Here is an 18,997-nt window from a genome sequence, read left to right as displayed (position 1 = left end):
AGTCACAGGATGGCACCGTGGGACTGGAGCAGCGCAGGGAAGAGCTGAAGACCGCAGCTGGCAAGCATAATACTAGGGTCAGGGACCTTACCTTAGTGCCACCAATCCAGCGCTGAAATAAAAAAAAAATTAAAAAAAGTTGGAGTGGTGCTTTAACAATTAGTCTTTTGATATGGGGCCAAGGGACCTCTTTGGCCCAAGTGCGATTGTGACCCCTGCACCTATTAGAGTAACACCCTTGATTATAACCCAAAGGGATAGAATCACAGTTTCGCCTGGTGTAAAGAGAATATCCTAGATCAATGGACATCAACCATTACACATAGGTGACAGCTTAGTTTTTAGACAGTCTAGCAATCTATCTTAGTACATAAAAACCAAAGATCAATGGTCTAGGCACAGCTTCAAAAAGTGCTCAGTTGAAAAAAGCCAGCAGTTAAAAAAACAAAAACAAAACAAAGGTATCAAATATAGGTTAATTTAAGGGGGTGACTTGCTCCACTAAGATGTAAAATATTGTTGCACCACCAGCATTTTTGAATCCTTGTGACTGGTGCTAGGCTGGGCAGTGTGTTCCTAGTCATTCTTTTTACATGGAACGCAGCTGAGGGTTTCATGGCAGATGGTATTACTGTCCTGCAAACTTTTAGCGGTGCTCAGTGTGGGGTGGGGTGGGCACAATATACTACAATGCACAGGCTACCAAAAGAATACAGCAGTACACTGCAAGTGCTAAGATGCATGCAAACATTGAAGAACCCTTTTAAATGTATAGGCTTTTAGCCCGGGAGAGGTATGATATTAGGTTAGGGTTCCCTCAAAGAAGGATGCCTTGTCGCAGCTGATGGGCTCTCATGAATTGGCCAATTTGTGTGCCTAGTACCTTCATTTTTATACGTATATTCCATATAACAGTAATGTAGTTCAAATTTCATATATACAATATATATTCAATATTTGTATACTTCTTGGTGCTTGCATAGTGCTGCTGTATTCTTTTGTTTCTATATTATGCAGTCATGGCAGCTAGCACCTGTTCACACTTGCTTTATTCTGTTTGGAGGTGCTGGTCAGTTTTTGTGGGTTCTTTTGTATAATACATAGGCTAATTAAGCTTTGTTCACTACTTTCTTCACCTCTTCAATAGAAAGCAAAGCACGATCTGACAGTTCTTTGTTCTAACTCACTATATAGTTTTACTGGAAGTCTATATTCATAAACTAAGTGTAATCCACAAGTCTTTCAGAAACTGACTAAAATCTGTAGTTCATGGCTGCATTAAGATTGGAGAACCAGTATTATACTCTAGAATTAACCATATTATTCTTTTCAGTGTGAATAAAATATGTCCAGGACCAGCAATCAATATTGGCCCATAAACTAGGCCTTTTCTATAACCTTCCCTCATCCCTCTGTATCTTGGCATAAATCACATGTAACCTGCGCGCCACTATCTAATCAGGGCTAAGGCTGGGACTTCTTGTCATGGCGGCGTCTGATGTGCCAGGAAGAATCATTATATTGAAGTCCTGTTTGGCACATGGTGTGTGCATGCAAAGTGACATTCTGTAATGTCTGCAGTTAACAGCGTGTTTTGGCATTTGTCTCACAATCCCCTCTTCCTCATAGGGCATAATGAGATTGGCTGCAGCTGCACAGTGTGAGATCTTGTGATCAGTTGTATGGTTTTAGTCTGCATTGTATATTCAATATAAAATTTCGGCAGCTAAATCGCATATTCATCACACTAGAGACAACGTGACTCTGGATGCTGTCACTAACATCGTATAGTGTACGCCTCATAGACGTTTGCTCGTTATTTTATTTTTATTTATTTTTTTCTCCAAACTTTTGAATTCTTATTAGTTCAGAAGAATCGGAAGGAATTCAAGAAAGGGGCGCTGCCCATGTGTGGCAGGCCGGGTCACCCCACGTCATACCAGTAAGCTTTCCTGGCCTGGGAGGAAGGACTGTCCTGAATGCCAGCCTCGGGAGAAATCATGGGCTGTTGCTCACAAGTGGTACGTGGACGTGTCCTTACATTAAGTAGAGTAATAACTAGTATTGCTAATTTACCGCACAGCACCACATTGATATTTGCAAAATTAGTACTCTAATAAAGTGGCTTCCCCACCAATAAATCTATAGTACTATCCCTAGCTTTCCATTAATGTTTTACTTACACTATGTAATCCAGTGCTTGTCTGAGTCCCTGACACTCATGGTGGGATGGAAGTCACATAGTTCTTAGTGTTAGGTTATGTGCACACATTGAGTATTTGATTGCAGAAATTTCTGCAAGGTTTCTGTATCTCTTGGCAGCAAAAAACGCATGTTTTTTTTGCATGCATTTTTTACAGCAATGAATGCTTTTTAGAGCTAAATAAAGATATTTGAAAAAAACGTGGGACATCGCTTTAACCTTTAGATTACCGTCAGACCTGAGAAGCGTATATTGGGCCAATTTAAAGGGAATCTGTCACCCCCCCCCCCCCCCTTGGCAATATCAGACCACTACTATGGCCATACAGGGTATAGGAAAGTAAATCTATACTTACCTGTATGGCCCATAGCAGTGGTCTGATTCCAGAGAAATCTTCTTTTATAAAGTTTCTTCTCCAGGGGACGCCAAGCAAACCCCTCCTATCTGCTTATTATGCAGCTAAATACCCACCTCTGGGCTAAATTATCATCTCTCCCCCTGCCCGTTATGTCACAGGGCCCTGTGACGTGCCCTGCTGTCTCCCTTGACGCGCATGCGCACAGCTCCGCTCCCAATACAAGGGCTGTGGCGCAGTGCGGGCTGGGGAGAAACAAAGCGCGCTGGGGAGGGGGGAGATGATAATTTAGCCCAGAGGTGGGGATTTGGCTGCATAATAAGCAGATAGGAGGGGTTGGCTTGGTGTCCCCTGGACGCCAAGCCTCTGGAGAAGAAACTTTATAAAAGAAGATTTCTCTGGAATCAGACCACTACTATGGCCATACAGGTATGTATAAATTTACTTTTCTATCAACCTGTATGGCCATAGTAGTGGTCTGATATCGCCCAGGGGGGTGACTGATTCCCTTTAAATGATTAAAATATGTGTCTGTTTTATTTCAAATAAAGTGTTTTATTCTCAGTTTATGTGGCCACGATGCATCCAGGCCGGCGGCCCAGACGCTGCTGAAGAGCTGCCGGCGGATTCTGCTCATCTGTGCAAATAAGCGACATAATTTTTTTTTTTTTCACATGCAGACTTTCCTCGTAAAGGTTAGGTCTATGGGGAAAGCCCGCATGTGGCCCTGCCAGAGAAATTGACAAGCTGCCGTCAGGAAAGACGCGCTGCATGTCAGTTTCCGCGAGTGATCCGCAGACGCATAGTGGACGTGGGATTTCTACAAATCCCATCCACTATGCTGTAAAGTCTGACCTCTGTGGGTCTGCATAAGTCCGCAGTGTCAAACCCGCAGCGGCTCCTGACCATGTGCACATACCCTCAGTGTTTTTTGTTTAACTCTTTACTTACAGGTTTAGTAATGAGGGTGTCTGGCTGACACCTATTCAATATTATATCTAGGGCTTGGTGTCAGTGACGCCTAACCCCATTACCCCTAATGTCATACTTGTTTTGTCAGTGCATGCGGATCCACCACATGTAATGACATTTCAATTGATCAAAATCTGCAGCGTCTCCGCTACAGAAACTGACATGCTGTGGGTGAGTTTATGACATAATATGAAGAATTAAATTAAAAAAGGACGTGGGGTCCCACGTCATTTTCATAATCAGAGGGAAAGCCAACCACTGGGGGCTGATATTCCTAGCCGGGGAAGGGGCCATTAGCCAAAAAATGTTCCCTGGCTATTAATAACAGCCCACAGTTGTTTGCTTAGTGTTTAATGACTAGATTACAGGGGGACCCCTTAAAAAAAAAATTGGCGTAGGGTCCCCCTATAAAATCTAACTAGCAGTGTCTAAACAGACAGCTGTGAGCTGATATTAATAGCCAGGGAAGAGGCGATGGATACTGGCCCCCTGCGAGGCTAACAATATCAGCCCTCAGCAACCCCAGAAATGGCGCATCTATAAGCTGCGCCAAATCTGGCGCTTAGCATCGCTCTTCCCACTTGCCCTGGTATAGTGGCCAGTGGGGTAATAGGGTTGGGGTTCATGTCAACCTTGTATTGGCAGCTGACATGAAGCCCAGGTTAGTATTGGTGAGGCGTCTGTAAGACGCCCCCATTACTAACCCCATATTAAAGGTTTTTAAATAAACACACGACCTGAAAAAATCCTTTATTTGAAATAAAAATACGCACTGTTTTAATCATTTATTTTTAAATAAAAAACATAGATGAGTATACTAACGCCTAATCCGCTGGAGCCATTGTCACCTATAAATAAATAAAACAACCATATCCCTCAACTGTCTGACGTGATGACATAATCCAGAGTGTCCCACAAAGATCTGAGTCAGTTCTAGAGCAGTCACATCAGCAATCACTGATATGACTGTTCTAGAGGACAGTCGGCTACACACTGACACAGGCGTGTAATCTGAGAGGACACATGAGTCGTCAAATATGCAGCAAATCTGAAAATATTTTTATGCCTGCATTTTTGCTGCGGATTTGACTGACTCAGTTGAAGTCAATGGGTGAAAAACGCAGCAAAAAACGCACAAAGAATTGACATGCTGCAGATTTAAACAATGATAATCCTGATAGGAAAATTCCTGGTCATGTGCACAGCACTTCAGGATTGTCATTGCATTAGCTGGCACACGGATTACATAGTGTTTTTGACCTATTTCCGCGCCGAAAAAAACGCCATGAAAATGCACCAAAAGTGCACAGTGTGCACACAGCCTTAACATCTCGGCCTCACTATCTCTCTGTGTAGGACATAAACCAAGGCCGGTGACCACATGCACCATAATCTATCCTCACAGAATGGAAAGAGGAGCAGTTCTTGGATTGTGGGGAGGCTTTAATGCCAGGGACTGTTCACTTCATGGTTTCGCCCTGTGTTTAGTGTGTATGCCACTGAAGCTCCCTCACACACTTTGAACTTCTCCCTAGAGCTTGGATACTGAATGTAGGACGTAAGTGTATCCTTTTGGCCGCAGTCTGGCCAATGTAGGTTAGTACATCGCGAAAAAAGAATTTGACAGTGTAATAGATGTCATATTGACCTGTGTGACAGATGCCCCTGTATGGCATCTATCACAGGCCTCTGTTAAACATATATGTCTTGGAGCACCGATGAGAGGCTTGAGGGATGATCATCTTACGTTCTCTTAGGAGTCCATGCTAGACATACAGCATAGCCTATCAGCCCGAGGAAGTGAACAAGTTTTTTGCAGCTACTAAACTAATACTGACCCCAGATTATAGACTGCTCAGGTGAGTGGGGATACCAGTCTGGACGGGTTCCTATTGGTTGCTTAGCCCACTTTATACTTTGCATCTTTTCATCAGAGGTATACTTTAGGAATTTTTCAAATGTATACCTTGGAAGGAAGCTACCAAACGTGAACTGAACCTATGGGGCCCCATACACAGTAGATATGATTGGGATGAACAATGGTTGCGCCGTCCACCATCTCTCCCAACTCCTCCATACATGGTGCTCACTCTGCTGACCGCTCCTGTGTTCTCCATGACACGACAGCTTAGTCTCCACCGGCGGCAGCTTATCTTGCCGAAAACAAAAGGATCGACAGTCTGAAATCTGACAAGCCGGATCCTTACCTCCCTTGACATCACATGTCAGCGAGCCCCCACACACATTGGATCATTGGCCGATCCCGTCGATAACCTGTATATGGGGGGCCTCTTCACAACTTGTCTATCGCAAGTGACATAGAAATCCAGACAAGATCTGAGTTACAGAAGTCAACTGCTAAGTGTTATATTGCAGCATATATTTGTGGTCCCTCTTTTCATCACGCCTGTTGTTCTTAGCTCTGCAGGAGCGTCCTCGTATTGGCAGGATTACATTATATTGATGGTGTTGCTCATTCATTGCTCTTGCTACTTGGAATAGTGGTTGTTTTGTTAAATTTACTTTAACTTTTTTTTTGTTTTAGATGGAGAAGTCTTCAGCTTTGGGAAACAGCCATGGAAGGAGAATGCTAATGAAATTCCCAGCAATGTCCCTTTAGTAGAGAAAGTATTGAGTGGTCAGCATGTAATATGTGTCGCTGCAGGAAGCTATCACTGCGGAGCCGTGACAGAAAATGGCATGGTGTACATGTGGGGGGAGAACACTGCCGGGCAATGTGCCATTGCCAACCGCCCATCCATACCAGAACCCATACCAGTCACCATAACTGACCAGGAGAGCACACTGCCCCTGTGGGTGCGAGTTGTACAGCTGTCATGTGGAGAAGAGCACACCCTCGCATTGTCTGTCAGCAGGGAAATCTGGGCCTGGGGCAGTGGCTGTCAGCTTGGACTAATAACTTCAACCTTCCCCGTGACTAAGCCTCAAAAAGTGGAACATCTTGCAGGTCGTGTTGTCCTTCAAGTAGTATGTGGTGCATTTCACAGCTTGGCCTTGGTGCAGTGCCCACTCGCCCAGGATGTAAAGCCTGTGCCAGAGAGATGCAATCATTGCAGAGAGCTGCTAATCACTATGACTGAAAAGGAAGACCATGTCATTATTTCTGATGCTCACTGCTGCCCGCTTGGGGTAATGTTAGCAGAGTCCCATCATGACACAAGGACTAGTAAATCTCCGCTGTGCTCAAAGGATAAAAGCTCCAAAGTACATGAGATTTCATTTCTCTCTGATAACAAAGAGGAAAGGATCAGCTGTGGCTCCAAACTGACGGACTCTGAGACAGAGGTTGGCACAGATGTGGCCAGCTTGTGCGAAAGTGAGACTGATGCTAGTGCTGACAAACCGGTATGTGACGGTGATCTGCTGCTTGACGCTAATCAATCCACAGAGGAATCCGCTCTGCAGAATACAACCTTAGATCAGGCAAAGGTAAGATATAGGGTAACAAAGGATCACCTTGTGGCCTGGCCCAAACTGGATCGCTACTGGGTTGAAATCTTCAATATTGTTTGATTTATAATGGGTGTGAAAAAACATTCTGGGACATCTTTTTAGAACTCTGATCTGTTCACTTCCTCTGTTATTCCTCTTGAAAATATATAAATTGCCAATTTTTTTTTTTTTCCTTGTTAAAAAGGTGTGTCCCCACACAGGGAGCATCACGGTCTACAGGACAGTGTGTGTTGGTAGGGCGCCCTATTGTCAGTTTAGTCATACGTGTCCAGGAGGAATTATAGAGGAATACAGAGTTGTAGGAAAAGATTCTCCAGAATGGAAGAATTGAATGATTTGTCAGAAGAGCAAACATGTCATATTGGAGTATTGTAGTGAAGATCCATTGTCTGCTCAATATTCTCACCTACAGAATGATGTTACCAAGAGGTTACTATGTAACTAATAATCTCATGGAAAATATCACAAAAACCTAACTATTCAAGACCAGCCTTCACAAACTCACATTACTGCAGGCGAGAACTATACATGTTCAAACCTTTGAGTCTATCGGCAGCTATCGTTTTTACAGTACAATAAATGACAAATCATGGCCTCAGAAACAATCCTAGGAAATGAGCAGGGTCGCACAACTTTTATAGGTTTCCTTTTACAGTAACCAGAATCTCCCAGTATACCAAGTATAAGTCACCAGCAGAAAACTCCCCCCAAGCCTTAAGAGACGACTGCAGTTTAATCAACTGCTATTTTGTTTAATGTAATATGTGGCATATATACAGGCATGGCGAGAGCGGTGGGGAAGTATATTTCACAAGTATGTAGAATAATAATTTTTTGGTATAGAAATGGGTAACTTTAAGGCAATAGGATGGATTATCTCAATACACTTCTTCTTTTGTTGCAGTATGTCTGCTGTAAGGGTACATGCACGTTGTCTTTTAGACACCGGTGTACCCACATTATTTTTCCAGCAATAAACGCTTCAGGAAAACACTCGCAGGGTATTTTTCGTCTCTGAAATGTCTTTGTTGCAGCTTTGATGCTGGCTTTTTTTTTTTTTTTTTTTACGATGGGGTTTATTGTAGTATGTAATCATCACCATAGAATTAACTTTTTATAAATCATACTGCTCCTGTTGTTTAACCCTTGTACCTTGATCAACAGCTCTCCCCACAGCCCCGCACACAGGTTGTTGTACCGCACCAGCCCCATATATAGTATGATAGTCCTCACAGCCCCACTACACAGTATGATGGCTCCCTCATGCGGTGTGATGGACCTTATTTCCCCCTCACACATGCGGTGCGACGGACCTCCCTGCCCCCCCCCACAGCCCCTGAATGGTAAGATGCTGTCATACATTCAACCCACAAGTGACTGGCCATTAAAAAAACAAAACGAAAGAAAACAAATGCCTTGCTCCTTTTCTCTGGCACTCTGCTCTGGTCTATGCTGTGTGCGCACACTGAGGCTCCGCACAGCAGACGCCATCTAGTGACGTCTATGGAAAAATGCAAGCGCGCAATAAGGTCTTATCCAATTAATGTTACAGAAGTATTAAAAACTGCTCACCTAGTAGGGTTGTGTGGGACACAAGTGCTGCAGCTTCCTATGAATATGTCAGATAGATGCTGGGAAAGGAAGTTGTTTCTGCGCTCTCGAGTCACGACAAATGATTAGTATGGATAAAAATGTAGGTTTATTGTTTACGCGTTTGAGTCCGACTCCTTCCTCAGGACAACCATACATAACCCATGTATGGTTGTCCTGAGGAAGGAGTCAGTGAACTCTGAAACGCGTAGACAATAAACCTACATTTTTATCCATACTTGCTGTCTGTTACTCAGCTGCACAGGCTGACTGGTGGAAGGAGCCGGGGGTGCTCACCTCCATCATTATATTCACCAGTATTCGCCTCCTGACGATGCAGATACCTAGAAAGGCGAGCGGGGAGGGCGGCCGCATGGTGGCCCCCTTTTTTCAGGCCATTGGCTGTCCCCCACCAGAAAGGAACAGTAAAAGGGTCGGATGTGGCCCATGGGCTACTCTTTGCCCAGGTTTGTCTTAGAGGGATGTGCAAATGTCAGACACAACCCTGTTTCAAGCCAGAGATGGAATGAATCAGCTGCATCTGCTCCAAATGGTGCAGTGGAGCAACCACCATGTTTCCGTTAAACAGTTAAAAAAAAAAAATAAAATAAACGGGAATATAGATCACTTCTGGGGATGACAGACTGGTGGCAGTATATTCAGAAGAATTTATTTAAATTAAATGAATACGCGGCCACGGCTGTGGAGTCGGTAAGCCAAACCTCCGACTGCAACTTCGACTCCTCAATTTCCAAGACTACGACTCCGACTCCCTCATACATGGCTCATGTTTAAGTGATTTACTGTAGCACAGATTCATCTCAGCTAAAAGTCTAGACCCTTAGATCAGGAATAGGACAGACATTTATAGGACATTTCATAACTTTCCCAAATTCTTATGAAAAAATATTCCCCAAAAACTGCATTGAACTACTGTACCGAATTTATTATATATTTTATCAGTTGGAGTCGGTCCATTTTATACCGACTCCACCAAAATGGGCTCCGACTCCACGACTGTGTGTGTGTGTGTGTGTATGTATGTATATGTGTGTGTGTATATGTATGTATATGTATATATATATATATATATATATGTATATGTATATATATATATATATATATATATATATATATATATATATATATATATATATATATATATATATATATATATATATATATATATATATACATATATATATATATACATACATACACACACATACATACATACATACATACATACATACACATATATATATATATATATATATATATATATATATATATATATATATATATATATATATATATACGCACACACATACATTATGGACTTGGCATTCCAAGATGTTGCTTTCAATGCTAAAAAGAAAAATACTAAAAGCTAGAACTTGTAGTACCACATAATCAAACATGGTGTTGAGGATATCATTCACTAGAAAACAATTGTAAGATGTAAAATGTAATGCACTATTGGTAAAACAGGAGGCTAATTAGTTAAAGAGTACACTGAGATCTGGTACTGGACAAAAATGGCGACAAAAATGCAAATGGCTAGAACCGAAATAGGTTAAAACGATCATACAGTAGAAACACTTAGGGCAAGTGCTGGGTGTAACGCTGGACCCACTGTGCCGGGCTTACCTTGGTGGTGTGTAACGAAATGTCTACCAGGTATTCACCAGAGCCTCTGATGGTGAGGATAGACTGGGCTGTCAGTAGACACCAGGTACCGCTCCAGGGCAGTCTCCAGATCTGCAGCAGCTGACCGGAGGGTCAGGGTCATGGTCATGGGTACAAGGTACAGGAGGGCAAAGACAAAAACATGGGCAGACAATCCGAGGTGAAGGCAGCCAGCACAGGTTCGATATACATAGCCAAGTCAGGATCTTAGAGTTCTGACAGGCCAGGTCGAAAACTGGAGACCGAATATGGAGGAATGTGTAAACAAGGTGCTTGCAGGCTAGAACCAACGTTCAGGTGAGGAATATAGAGTGGAGTCACCTGATTTATCACTTGCAGGTGATGGGCTGGGGAAGTAAATCTCTGCAGGACTGAGTGGATACAAATTCCTGCAGAGTTCGGCGGCGTCCCCCTTTGACTCGCAACCAGCACAAGGCAACTCTGAGCAATCGTCAGTACTGGGTGGAGCAGAGCGAAACACATGAAAGGGAAGGGCGGCACTTTAAAAGGTGTGCGAGTGGCCGGCGTAACACTTGGAATTGTGGTACTATATTGGTGGCCTTGGTGATGAAGATACCAGTCCCAAATGTATTCATTTAAAGGGACTCTGTCACCCCCTAGGACGTTTTTAGGCTATTAATATGGGCATACAGGTAGATAGAATTGTTCAAATATTCATACCTGTATGCCTCATAGCTGCGGTCTTGTTGAGAAATCCTCTTTTAATCCTGTATATTAATTAGTTTTTCCAGGCTCTAGGGCGTGTGCTGCCTGGAAGAAAACTCTGCTTCCAGTGTCCATTTGCGTACCTCCCCCTCCCATCAGCGTCACATTGTCCTGTGATGTGTACTGGTGACCCCGGAGTCCCGCACCCTGCAGTAGCGCGATTATGGGTACCTCTTTTGCCCTTCTATAGGCATTGGCTTCATTGTTCTTCTGCGCAGACGAGTCACTGCTACTTCAGTAGCACTCCTCCAACCCTTGATTCTGCACATTCTCTCCTTATTCTCAATTTTTTTTGCATTGGTGGTATAGTAGTTTGTTTGGTTTCTGGAGTACTGACTTTTCTGTACCATTCAAGTGACATACAGGCAGTGAATGAAAGAAGAGTTCATTTTTGATCCTCTGAACTTTATCAGAGTGATTGCAAAAGTTGGAAAAAACAAGTTTCTTATTTGCTACTAGCCAATCCATCGCTTTCTCATGCTTATAGGTACAAACTCTGCATTGTCTGCCCTAGGGGCTGCAAAGAAAGTCCTTGTAGGTTGTATGTTGTCTGTTTTATCCGTCGTCTCTTAGAATTGTAAAACTACAGTCCTATTCTCTTATCTTTTGGTCTAGACTAAAGAGCACAAGTTGACCGATGTAGTTGACTGTCTTTTGAGTCCTGCAACCACTACAACATCTGCTCTGAACAGCCTTGTCGTGTCCTGTGCGTCAGCCGTCGGTGTCCGGGTAGCGGCTACATGTGAAGCTGGAGCTTTGTCACTCAAGAAAGTGATGAACTTTTATTCTGGGTCTCTGTGTGATGCAGGAGTCCAGAATCCTTTAGGTACTGTTGTACAAGAAGGTCTGAAGGACAGCAGAGAAGTGCAAGTAAGATTAGAGTCTATGCAGGGTAAGAAAAGCTCCAGTCTTGTGGATATACGAGAGGAAGAGGCTGAAGCTGGCTGTAGAAGACTCTCCTTACCAGGACTTCTTTCCCAAGGTGAGCAGTGCCTTGATTAATCATTTATTTATATTTAAAGGGGTTGTCCAGATTTTTATTAAAAAAAGGCAATGGCTAAGCAATTGGTTAAAGGGGTTGTTCACGACTGTACAGCCCCTTTATCAGTAGCTATTAAATAAAAAAATATATAGTTACCTCCAGGATTGGATACGTTCATCTAATCTCAGCGCTATGTCCGCTGCCGGTCACCTGACACAATGTCATGTGACCGCTTCAGCCAATTAGTGACCCTTCACAGAAAAGTGCTTAAACCGCTCGGGCAAAACCGTGAGGACTGCAGTGGTCATATGACATTGTCTGTCAGGTGACTGGCGAGGGATCCGGCGCTTAGATTGGAGGAATGGCACTAGTCCTGGAGATCGGTATAGTCTTTTTTTTTTTAAATTATTATTATTATTATTATTATTATTATGCTGCAACTTGGGGCTATTAAGTGGTTGTCCAGTAAAGGACTACCCCTTTAAAATAAAATATGATCCATTACTCACCTATTCAAAACTCCTGCTGCTTTTGTGGTCCTTGCTAGTCTTACAGCAATTAATTCACATCCATCGTTAACGTGACCGCTGCAGCCAACCAAGCCAGATATTTGTTGCAGTGGTCAGGTGAATAATAGACATGATGTCATTGCTGCTGGACCAGATAGTTGGTCATCTGCAAAAACACTTCGGAAAAGTCTATGTAATACATTGTCGGCCATTTCTCCACCAGTTACAAATTCTCCATCACTACATTATTTACCCACAATGTTATATTAGAAAAGCATCCAGCCAATTTTTAGGCTATGTTCACATGTTGTGTTTTTGCTGCTTTTTTTCTTCGCAGGCAAAACTTGCTCTCTTGGCAATAAAGAACCCGCATAAAAAAGCAGCAGGTTTTGGCTTCTTTTTTTTCCTGCGTTTTTGCAAAACGCAGCTGTTTGACAAAATGGTCAGGAAAGAAACACAATGTGCCTGCATGAAATTTCTGAAATCTCATAGACTTTGCTGGTACTTTAACCCCTTCATGACTGGAGCATTTTCGTTTTTTGCTCCCTTTGTTCCCAGAGCTTTTAATTTGCAGCAAAAATTCAACGTGTGAACATAGCCTTACATGATACTATGGTATTTGTCAGTACTACCTCCTCCGGTAAGGTATTCCTGTGGTCTGACTACTCTAACTGTAAAAAACAAAAACAAACCTTGCCTATCCTTTCCTAATTAGATGCTGGAATCTAGCGAAGCGCGTTAGAATACAAAATCATGTTTGAGTACACCATAGCCATTATTATTTCTTTATAGTTTCCCCAAGGTTGCTAAGAAAGGTTGGAAGAGCAAAGATGAGAACAGTGGCATTGACCCCTACAAATAGTGGTGAAGCTGACGTATTGCTGCCCTGTCTAAGGACAGAGGTTTGGAGTTGGGGAAGAGGCAAAGAAGGACAGCTGGGGCATGGAGATGTGTTACCGAGGTAAGTGACAGTCTTACGTTATGTGTCGGACACTTTTTAAGTTGTTTCTGACATAATTGTTGAAAGGGGTTTTTCATGTTCAACAAAGTGGTCTCCAGACTACTGAATCATGTAAAATTAGCCACGTAGTACTCACCCTTCCCTGGTCTGGTACCAGCTCTCCGCCACTTCTGCGGTCTCTGTGTTTTGGCTGCAGCGCTGAAGTGACGCTTACAACGCACATCACCGCTACAGCTAATCACTGAGCTCAGCGCCTCATTAATTGCCTGCAGTGATGTGCTAAGCTCAGTGATTGGCTGCAGTGGTGATGATGTCTCTGCTGTACCCAAAACACAGGGACGGGAGAAGCAGACCATTTACATTTTATCTTTAAATTTGTTTTCTGAAATGGGAATTGTCATTCCACCAAATTATGTATAAATCAATCGTACAGTTGAATTCAAGAACTGTTGTAATACAGAGTGAAGCCCGAGTGTGACCTGATGGTGGTTGGGGGGGGCGTACAGACATAAGTCCTGCACAGGGGCCCTTCACTGCCGGCATCAGTTCTTGCTTTTTAATACATCTTATCAAAGAATTCTTCTTTCTTTTCTTATAAGCCACTTCTTCCCCTCCATGTGCCTCCTGGACTGACCAGCCACTCTGGGGAAAATAAAAACAGCTGAAATCCTCCTTCCGCTAGACAAGATGTACAGTGAGGTGTCATGTTACACCTCATATTATACTCTATAGAAAGGGGAGCAGTGAGGAGAAGACTGAGAAAACAGGCATAGGCAAAGTCAGATCATTCTGAGCTTTCTAACAAGTCTTTTATCTCGCTTCAATGCGGAATTCACACCTACGCTGCTTAGTACTGCTGTATAATTAAATTATATTCTCTCTCTGTGTGCTGTGTATGGAAGAGCTCACAGCAGCTTGTCATACCACCAGCTGAAAGGAGAGCGAGTCTGCAGAGGGAAAAACTGGTGAATATGCAGAATGCAAGTCATATAGTGGCCATGTTATAGTTCTCCTGTACACCAAGAATACTGCTTATTCTGAAAGGTTACTTGAAAGAGCAGTTACCCTCTAACTTAATAAAATGTTGTAATTTTGTAGGTTACAGCCACTGTGTGTCCGCAGCATGGATAGCAAAGAGGTGGTGCAGCTGGCGGCTGGTAGCCACCATTCCATTGCCCTTACTGCCAAGTCTCAGGTAGCATTTATGTTCTGTAGTTTCACCCGTCTTTTACAATTTTTGACCTGTATTTTATATTATTGTAACCAATAAAAAAAAATTCTACATAGCAATGTGTAGCTTTAAAACTGCATGTAAAAACACTAATTTTTTTGTATTTTTTACAGAAAAATTCATAGCCCATTAGCGCTGACTTTTTATATCGTGTGGCTGATGGATGACTCAATATGGGCATAGTGTCATATGTATAGCCATAGTGTCATATCTATAAGCTCGTATATTACATACATTTTTTTTTTATATAGGTTGTACATAATTGTATAGTCTGCTGCTAAAAGACAAAAAGAAAGGGAATATCTATGTATGCCAACTACTCATAAGCCAAAATGACTCTTTTGGCCTTCGTCAAGTATGGGGACCTATGGTTCCATGTGATGTATTCACTAGAAGCTTTCCTGATGCATATTCCAACAGAACACAAGAGCAGTGTGAATACACCCTCAACCAACATGTGATTAACAATGTAATTTTTTTATGTTTCCTTCCCTTTTTTTTTTTTTTTTCTTTTGTAAATTACAGGTTTATTCTTGGGGAAGTAATATTTCAGGTCAACTTGGCCACCTGCAGTCACCAACAACTATGCCACGTATTGCTAAGGTACGATTCCCATTAAATAAGATAGAATACAGCTTGTCAGTGTAACTAGACTTTACACTATTGTCAGTGTCGGCTTTTAGGCCCTTCAGGTACCCTTCAGGTACTTCCATGGTGTTTGCCAATGAGATCACAAGACGAGATGAATTTAACCTTGGGGATGATGGCTGTCAGCCAACAGCCATAGAATATATGTGGCCAACTTTACTCAGATCCAGCTGATGCCTCAGAAGCCCAATGAAATGAGGTCTATAACAGGGGTGGGCAATACATTTTCCAGAGGGGCCACATAAGAAACCGTGACTTGTGGAGGGCCGATCCAAAAGGCTGAAATTAATTATGCTTAATATTAATATAAAATGTAATATGTGAATATTATCATTTAATATTGAGTAGAATTAAGTATGCTGACATCTTTTATACATCATGAGCCCCCACACAGCCTCCTTATATACAGCGGGAGGAGCTCCCACACAGCACCCCCTATATACGGCATGAGGAGCTCCCACACAGCACCTCCTATATACGGCATGAGGAGCTCCCACACAGCACCCCCTATATACGGCATGAGGAGCTCCCACACAGCACCCCCTATATACAGCATGAGGAGCTCCCACACAGCACCCCCTATATACAGCATGAGGAGCTCCCACACAGCACCCCCTATATACGGCATGAGGAGCTCCCACACAGCACCCAATATATACGGCATGAGGAGCTCTCACACAGCACCCCCTATATACGGCATGAGGAGCTCCCACACAGCACCCCCTATATACGGCATGAGGAGCTCTCAGACAGCACCCCCTATACAGTCATATGAAAAAGTTTGGGCACCCCTATTAATCTTAAGCTTAATGTTTTATAAAAATTTGTGCTTTTGCAACAGCTATTTCAGTTTGATATATGTAATAACTGTTGGACACAGTAATGTTTCTGCCTTGAAATGAGGCTTATTGTACTAATAGAAAATGTGCAATCTGCATTCAAACAAAATTTGACAGGTGCATAAGTATGGGCACCCTTATCATTTTCCTGTTTTAAATACTCCTACCTACTTTTTACTGACTTACTAAAGCACTTTTTTTGGTTTTGTAACCTCATTGAGCTTTGAACTTCATAGCCAGGTGTATGCAATCATGAGAAAAGCTACTTAAAGTGGCCACTTGCAAGTTGTTCTCCTGTTTGAATCTCCTCTGAAGAGTGGCATCATGGGCTCCTCAAAACAACTGTCAAATGATCTGAAAACAAAGATTATTCAACATAGTTGTTCAGGGGAAGGATACAAAAAGCTGTCTCAGAGATTTAACCTGTCAGTTTCCACTGTGAGGAACATAGTAAGGAAATGGAAGAACACATGGACAGTTCTTGTTAAGGCCAGAAGTGGCAGGCCAAGAAAAACATCAGAAAGGCAGAGAAGAATGGTGAGATCAGTCAAGGACAATCCTCAGACCACCTCCAGACAGCTGCAGCATCAACTTGCTGCAGATGGTGTCACTGTGCATCGGTCAACTATACAACGCACTTTGCACAAGGAGAAGCTGTATGGGAGAGTGATGCGAAAGAAGCCGTTTCTGCAAGCACGCCACAAACAGAGTTGGCTGAGGTATGCAAAAGCACATTTGGAGAAGCCAATTTCTCTTTGGAAGAAGGTCCTGTGGACTGATGAAACCAAGATTGAGTTGTTTGGTCATACAAAAAGGCGTTATGCATGGTGGCAAAAAAACACAGCATTCCAAGAAAAACACTTGCTACCCACAGTAAAATTTGGTGGAGGTTCCATCATGCTTTGGGGCTGTGTGGCCAATGCCGGCACTGGGAATCTTGTTAAAGTTGAGGGACGCATGGATTCCACTCAGTATCAGCAGATTCTTGACAATAATGTTCAAGAATCAGTGATAAAGTTGAAGTTACGCAGGGGATGGATCTTTCAGCAAGACAATGATCCAAAACACCGCTCCAAATCTACTCAGGCATTCATGCAGAGGAACAATTACAATGTTCTGGAATGGCCATCCCAGTCCCCAGACCTGAATATCATTGAACATCTGTGGGATCATTTGAAGAGGGCTGTCCATGCTCGGCGACCATCAAACTTTACTGAACTGGAATTGTTTTGTAAAGAGGAATGGTCAAAAATACCTTCATCCAGGATCCAGGAAATCATTAAAAGCTACAGGAAGCGACTAGAGGCTGTTATTTTTGCAAAAGGAGGATCTACTAAATATTAATGTCACTTTTCTGGTGAGGTGCCCATACTTATGCACCTGTCAAATTTTGTTTGAATGCAGATTGCACATTTTCTGTTAGTACAATAAACCTCATTTCAAGGCAGAAACATTACTGTGTCCAACAGTTATTACATATATCAAACTGATAGCTGTTGCAAAAACATCAATTTTTATAAAACATTAAGCTTAAGATTAATAGGGGTGCCCAAACTTTTTCATATGACTGTATGCAGCATGAAGAGCTCCCACACAGCACCCCCTATATACAGCATGAAGAGCTCCCACACAGCACCCCCTATATACAGCATGAAGAGCTCCCACACAGCACCCCCTATATACAGCATGAGGAGCTCCCACACAGCACCCCCCTATATACGGCATGAGGAGCTCTCACACAGCACCCCCTATATACGGCATGAGGAGCTCTCACACAGCACCCCCTATATACGGCATGAGGAGCTCCCACACAGCACCCCCTATATACGGCATGAGGAGCTCCCACACAGCACCCCCTATATACGGCATGAGGAGCTCCCCCCACAGCCTCCCCTATATACAGCATGAGCTCCCCCCCCCCTCACACACACAGCCTCCCCTATATACGGCATGAGGAGCTTCCACATCCTCCCCTATATACGGCATGAGGAGCTCCCACACAGCACCCCCTATATACGGCATGAGGAGCTCCCACACAGCACCCCCTATATACGGCATAAGGAGCTCCCACACAGCACCCCCTATATACGGCATGAGGAGCTCCCCACACAGCACCCCCTATATACGGCATGAGGAGCTCCCCAAACAGCACCCCCTATATACGGCATGAGGAGCTCCCCCCACAGCCTCCCCTATATACAGCGTGAGCTCCCCCCCCCCCCACAGCCTCCCCTATATACAGCGTGAGCCCCCCCCACAGCCTCCCCTATATACAGCGTGAGCCCCCCCACAGGCTCCCCTATATACAGCGTGAGCCCCCCCACAGCCTCCCCTATATACAGCGTGAGCTCCCCCCACAGCCTCCCCTATATACAGCGTGAGCTCCCCCCACAGCCTCCCCTATATACAGCGTGAGCTCCCCCCACAGCCCCCCCTATATACAGCATGAGGAGCTCCCACACAGCACCCCCTATATACAGCATGAGGAGCTCCCACACAGCACCCCCTATATACAGCATGAGGAGCTCCCACACAGCACCCCCTATATACAGCATGAGGAGCTCCCACACAGCACCCCCTACATACAGCATGAGGAGCTCCCACACAGCACCCCCTATATACAGCATGAGGAGCTCCCACACAGCACCCCCTATATACAGCATGAGGAGCTCCCACACAGCACCCCCTATATACAGCATGAGGAGCTCCCACACAGCCTCCCCTATATACAGCGTGAGCGCCCCCCACAGCCTCTCCTATATACAGCATGAGGAGCTCCCACACAGCACCCCCTATATACAGCATGAGGAGCTCCCAC

General features: G+C 43.7%; 1 protein-coding gene across 3 annotated transcripts in view; it reads left to right on the top strand.

Moving 5' to 3' along the window:
* The window catches only part of ALS2 (alsin Rho guanine nucleotide exchange factor ALS2), a 73,165-nt gene that overhangs the window by 9,995 nt on the left and 44,173 nt on the right, over positions 1–18,997 (top strand). For all 3 annotated transcript variants that reach the window (XM_073646447.1, XM_073646448.1, XM_073646446.1), the window contains exons 3-8: positions 1,867–2,021; positions 6,076–6,980; positions 11,625–11,991; positions 13,293–13,461; positions 14,560–14,656; positions 15,218–15,295. In XM_073646447.1, coding sequence (XP_073502548.1) covers positions 1,867–2,021; positions 6,076–6,980; positions 11,625–11,991; positions 13,293–13,461; positions 14,560–14,656; positions 15,218–15,295 — 1,771 coding nt within the window. The remainder of the gene's footprint in view (positions 1–1,866; positions 2,022–6,075; positions 6,981–11,624; positions 11,992–13,292; positions 13,462–14,559; positions 14,657–15,217; positions 15,296–18,997) is intronic.

This window comes from Phyllobates terribilis, unplaced genomic scaffold, assembly GCF_046119375.1.
Source record: "Phyllobates terribilis strain yellow unplaced genomic scaffold, ASM4611937v1 Scaffold_9__5_contigs__length_417890890, whole genome shotgun sequence".
In the NCBI taxonomy this organism is placed as follows: Eukaryota; Metazoa; Chordata; class Amphibia; order Anura; family Dendrobatidae; genus Phyllobates; species Phyllobates terribilis.
This window is presented reverse-complemented; position numbering and strand designations above follow the sequence as displayed.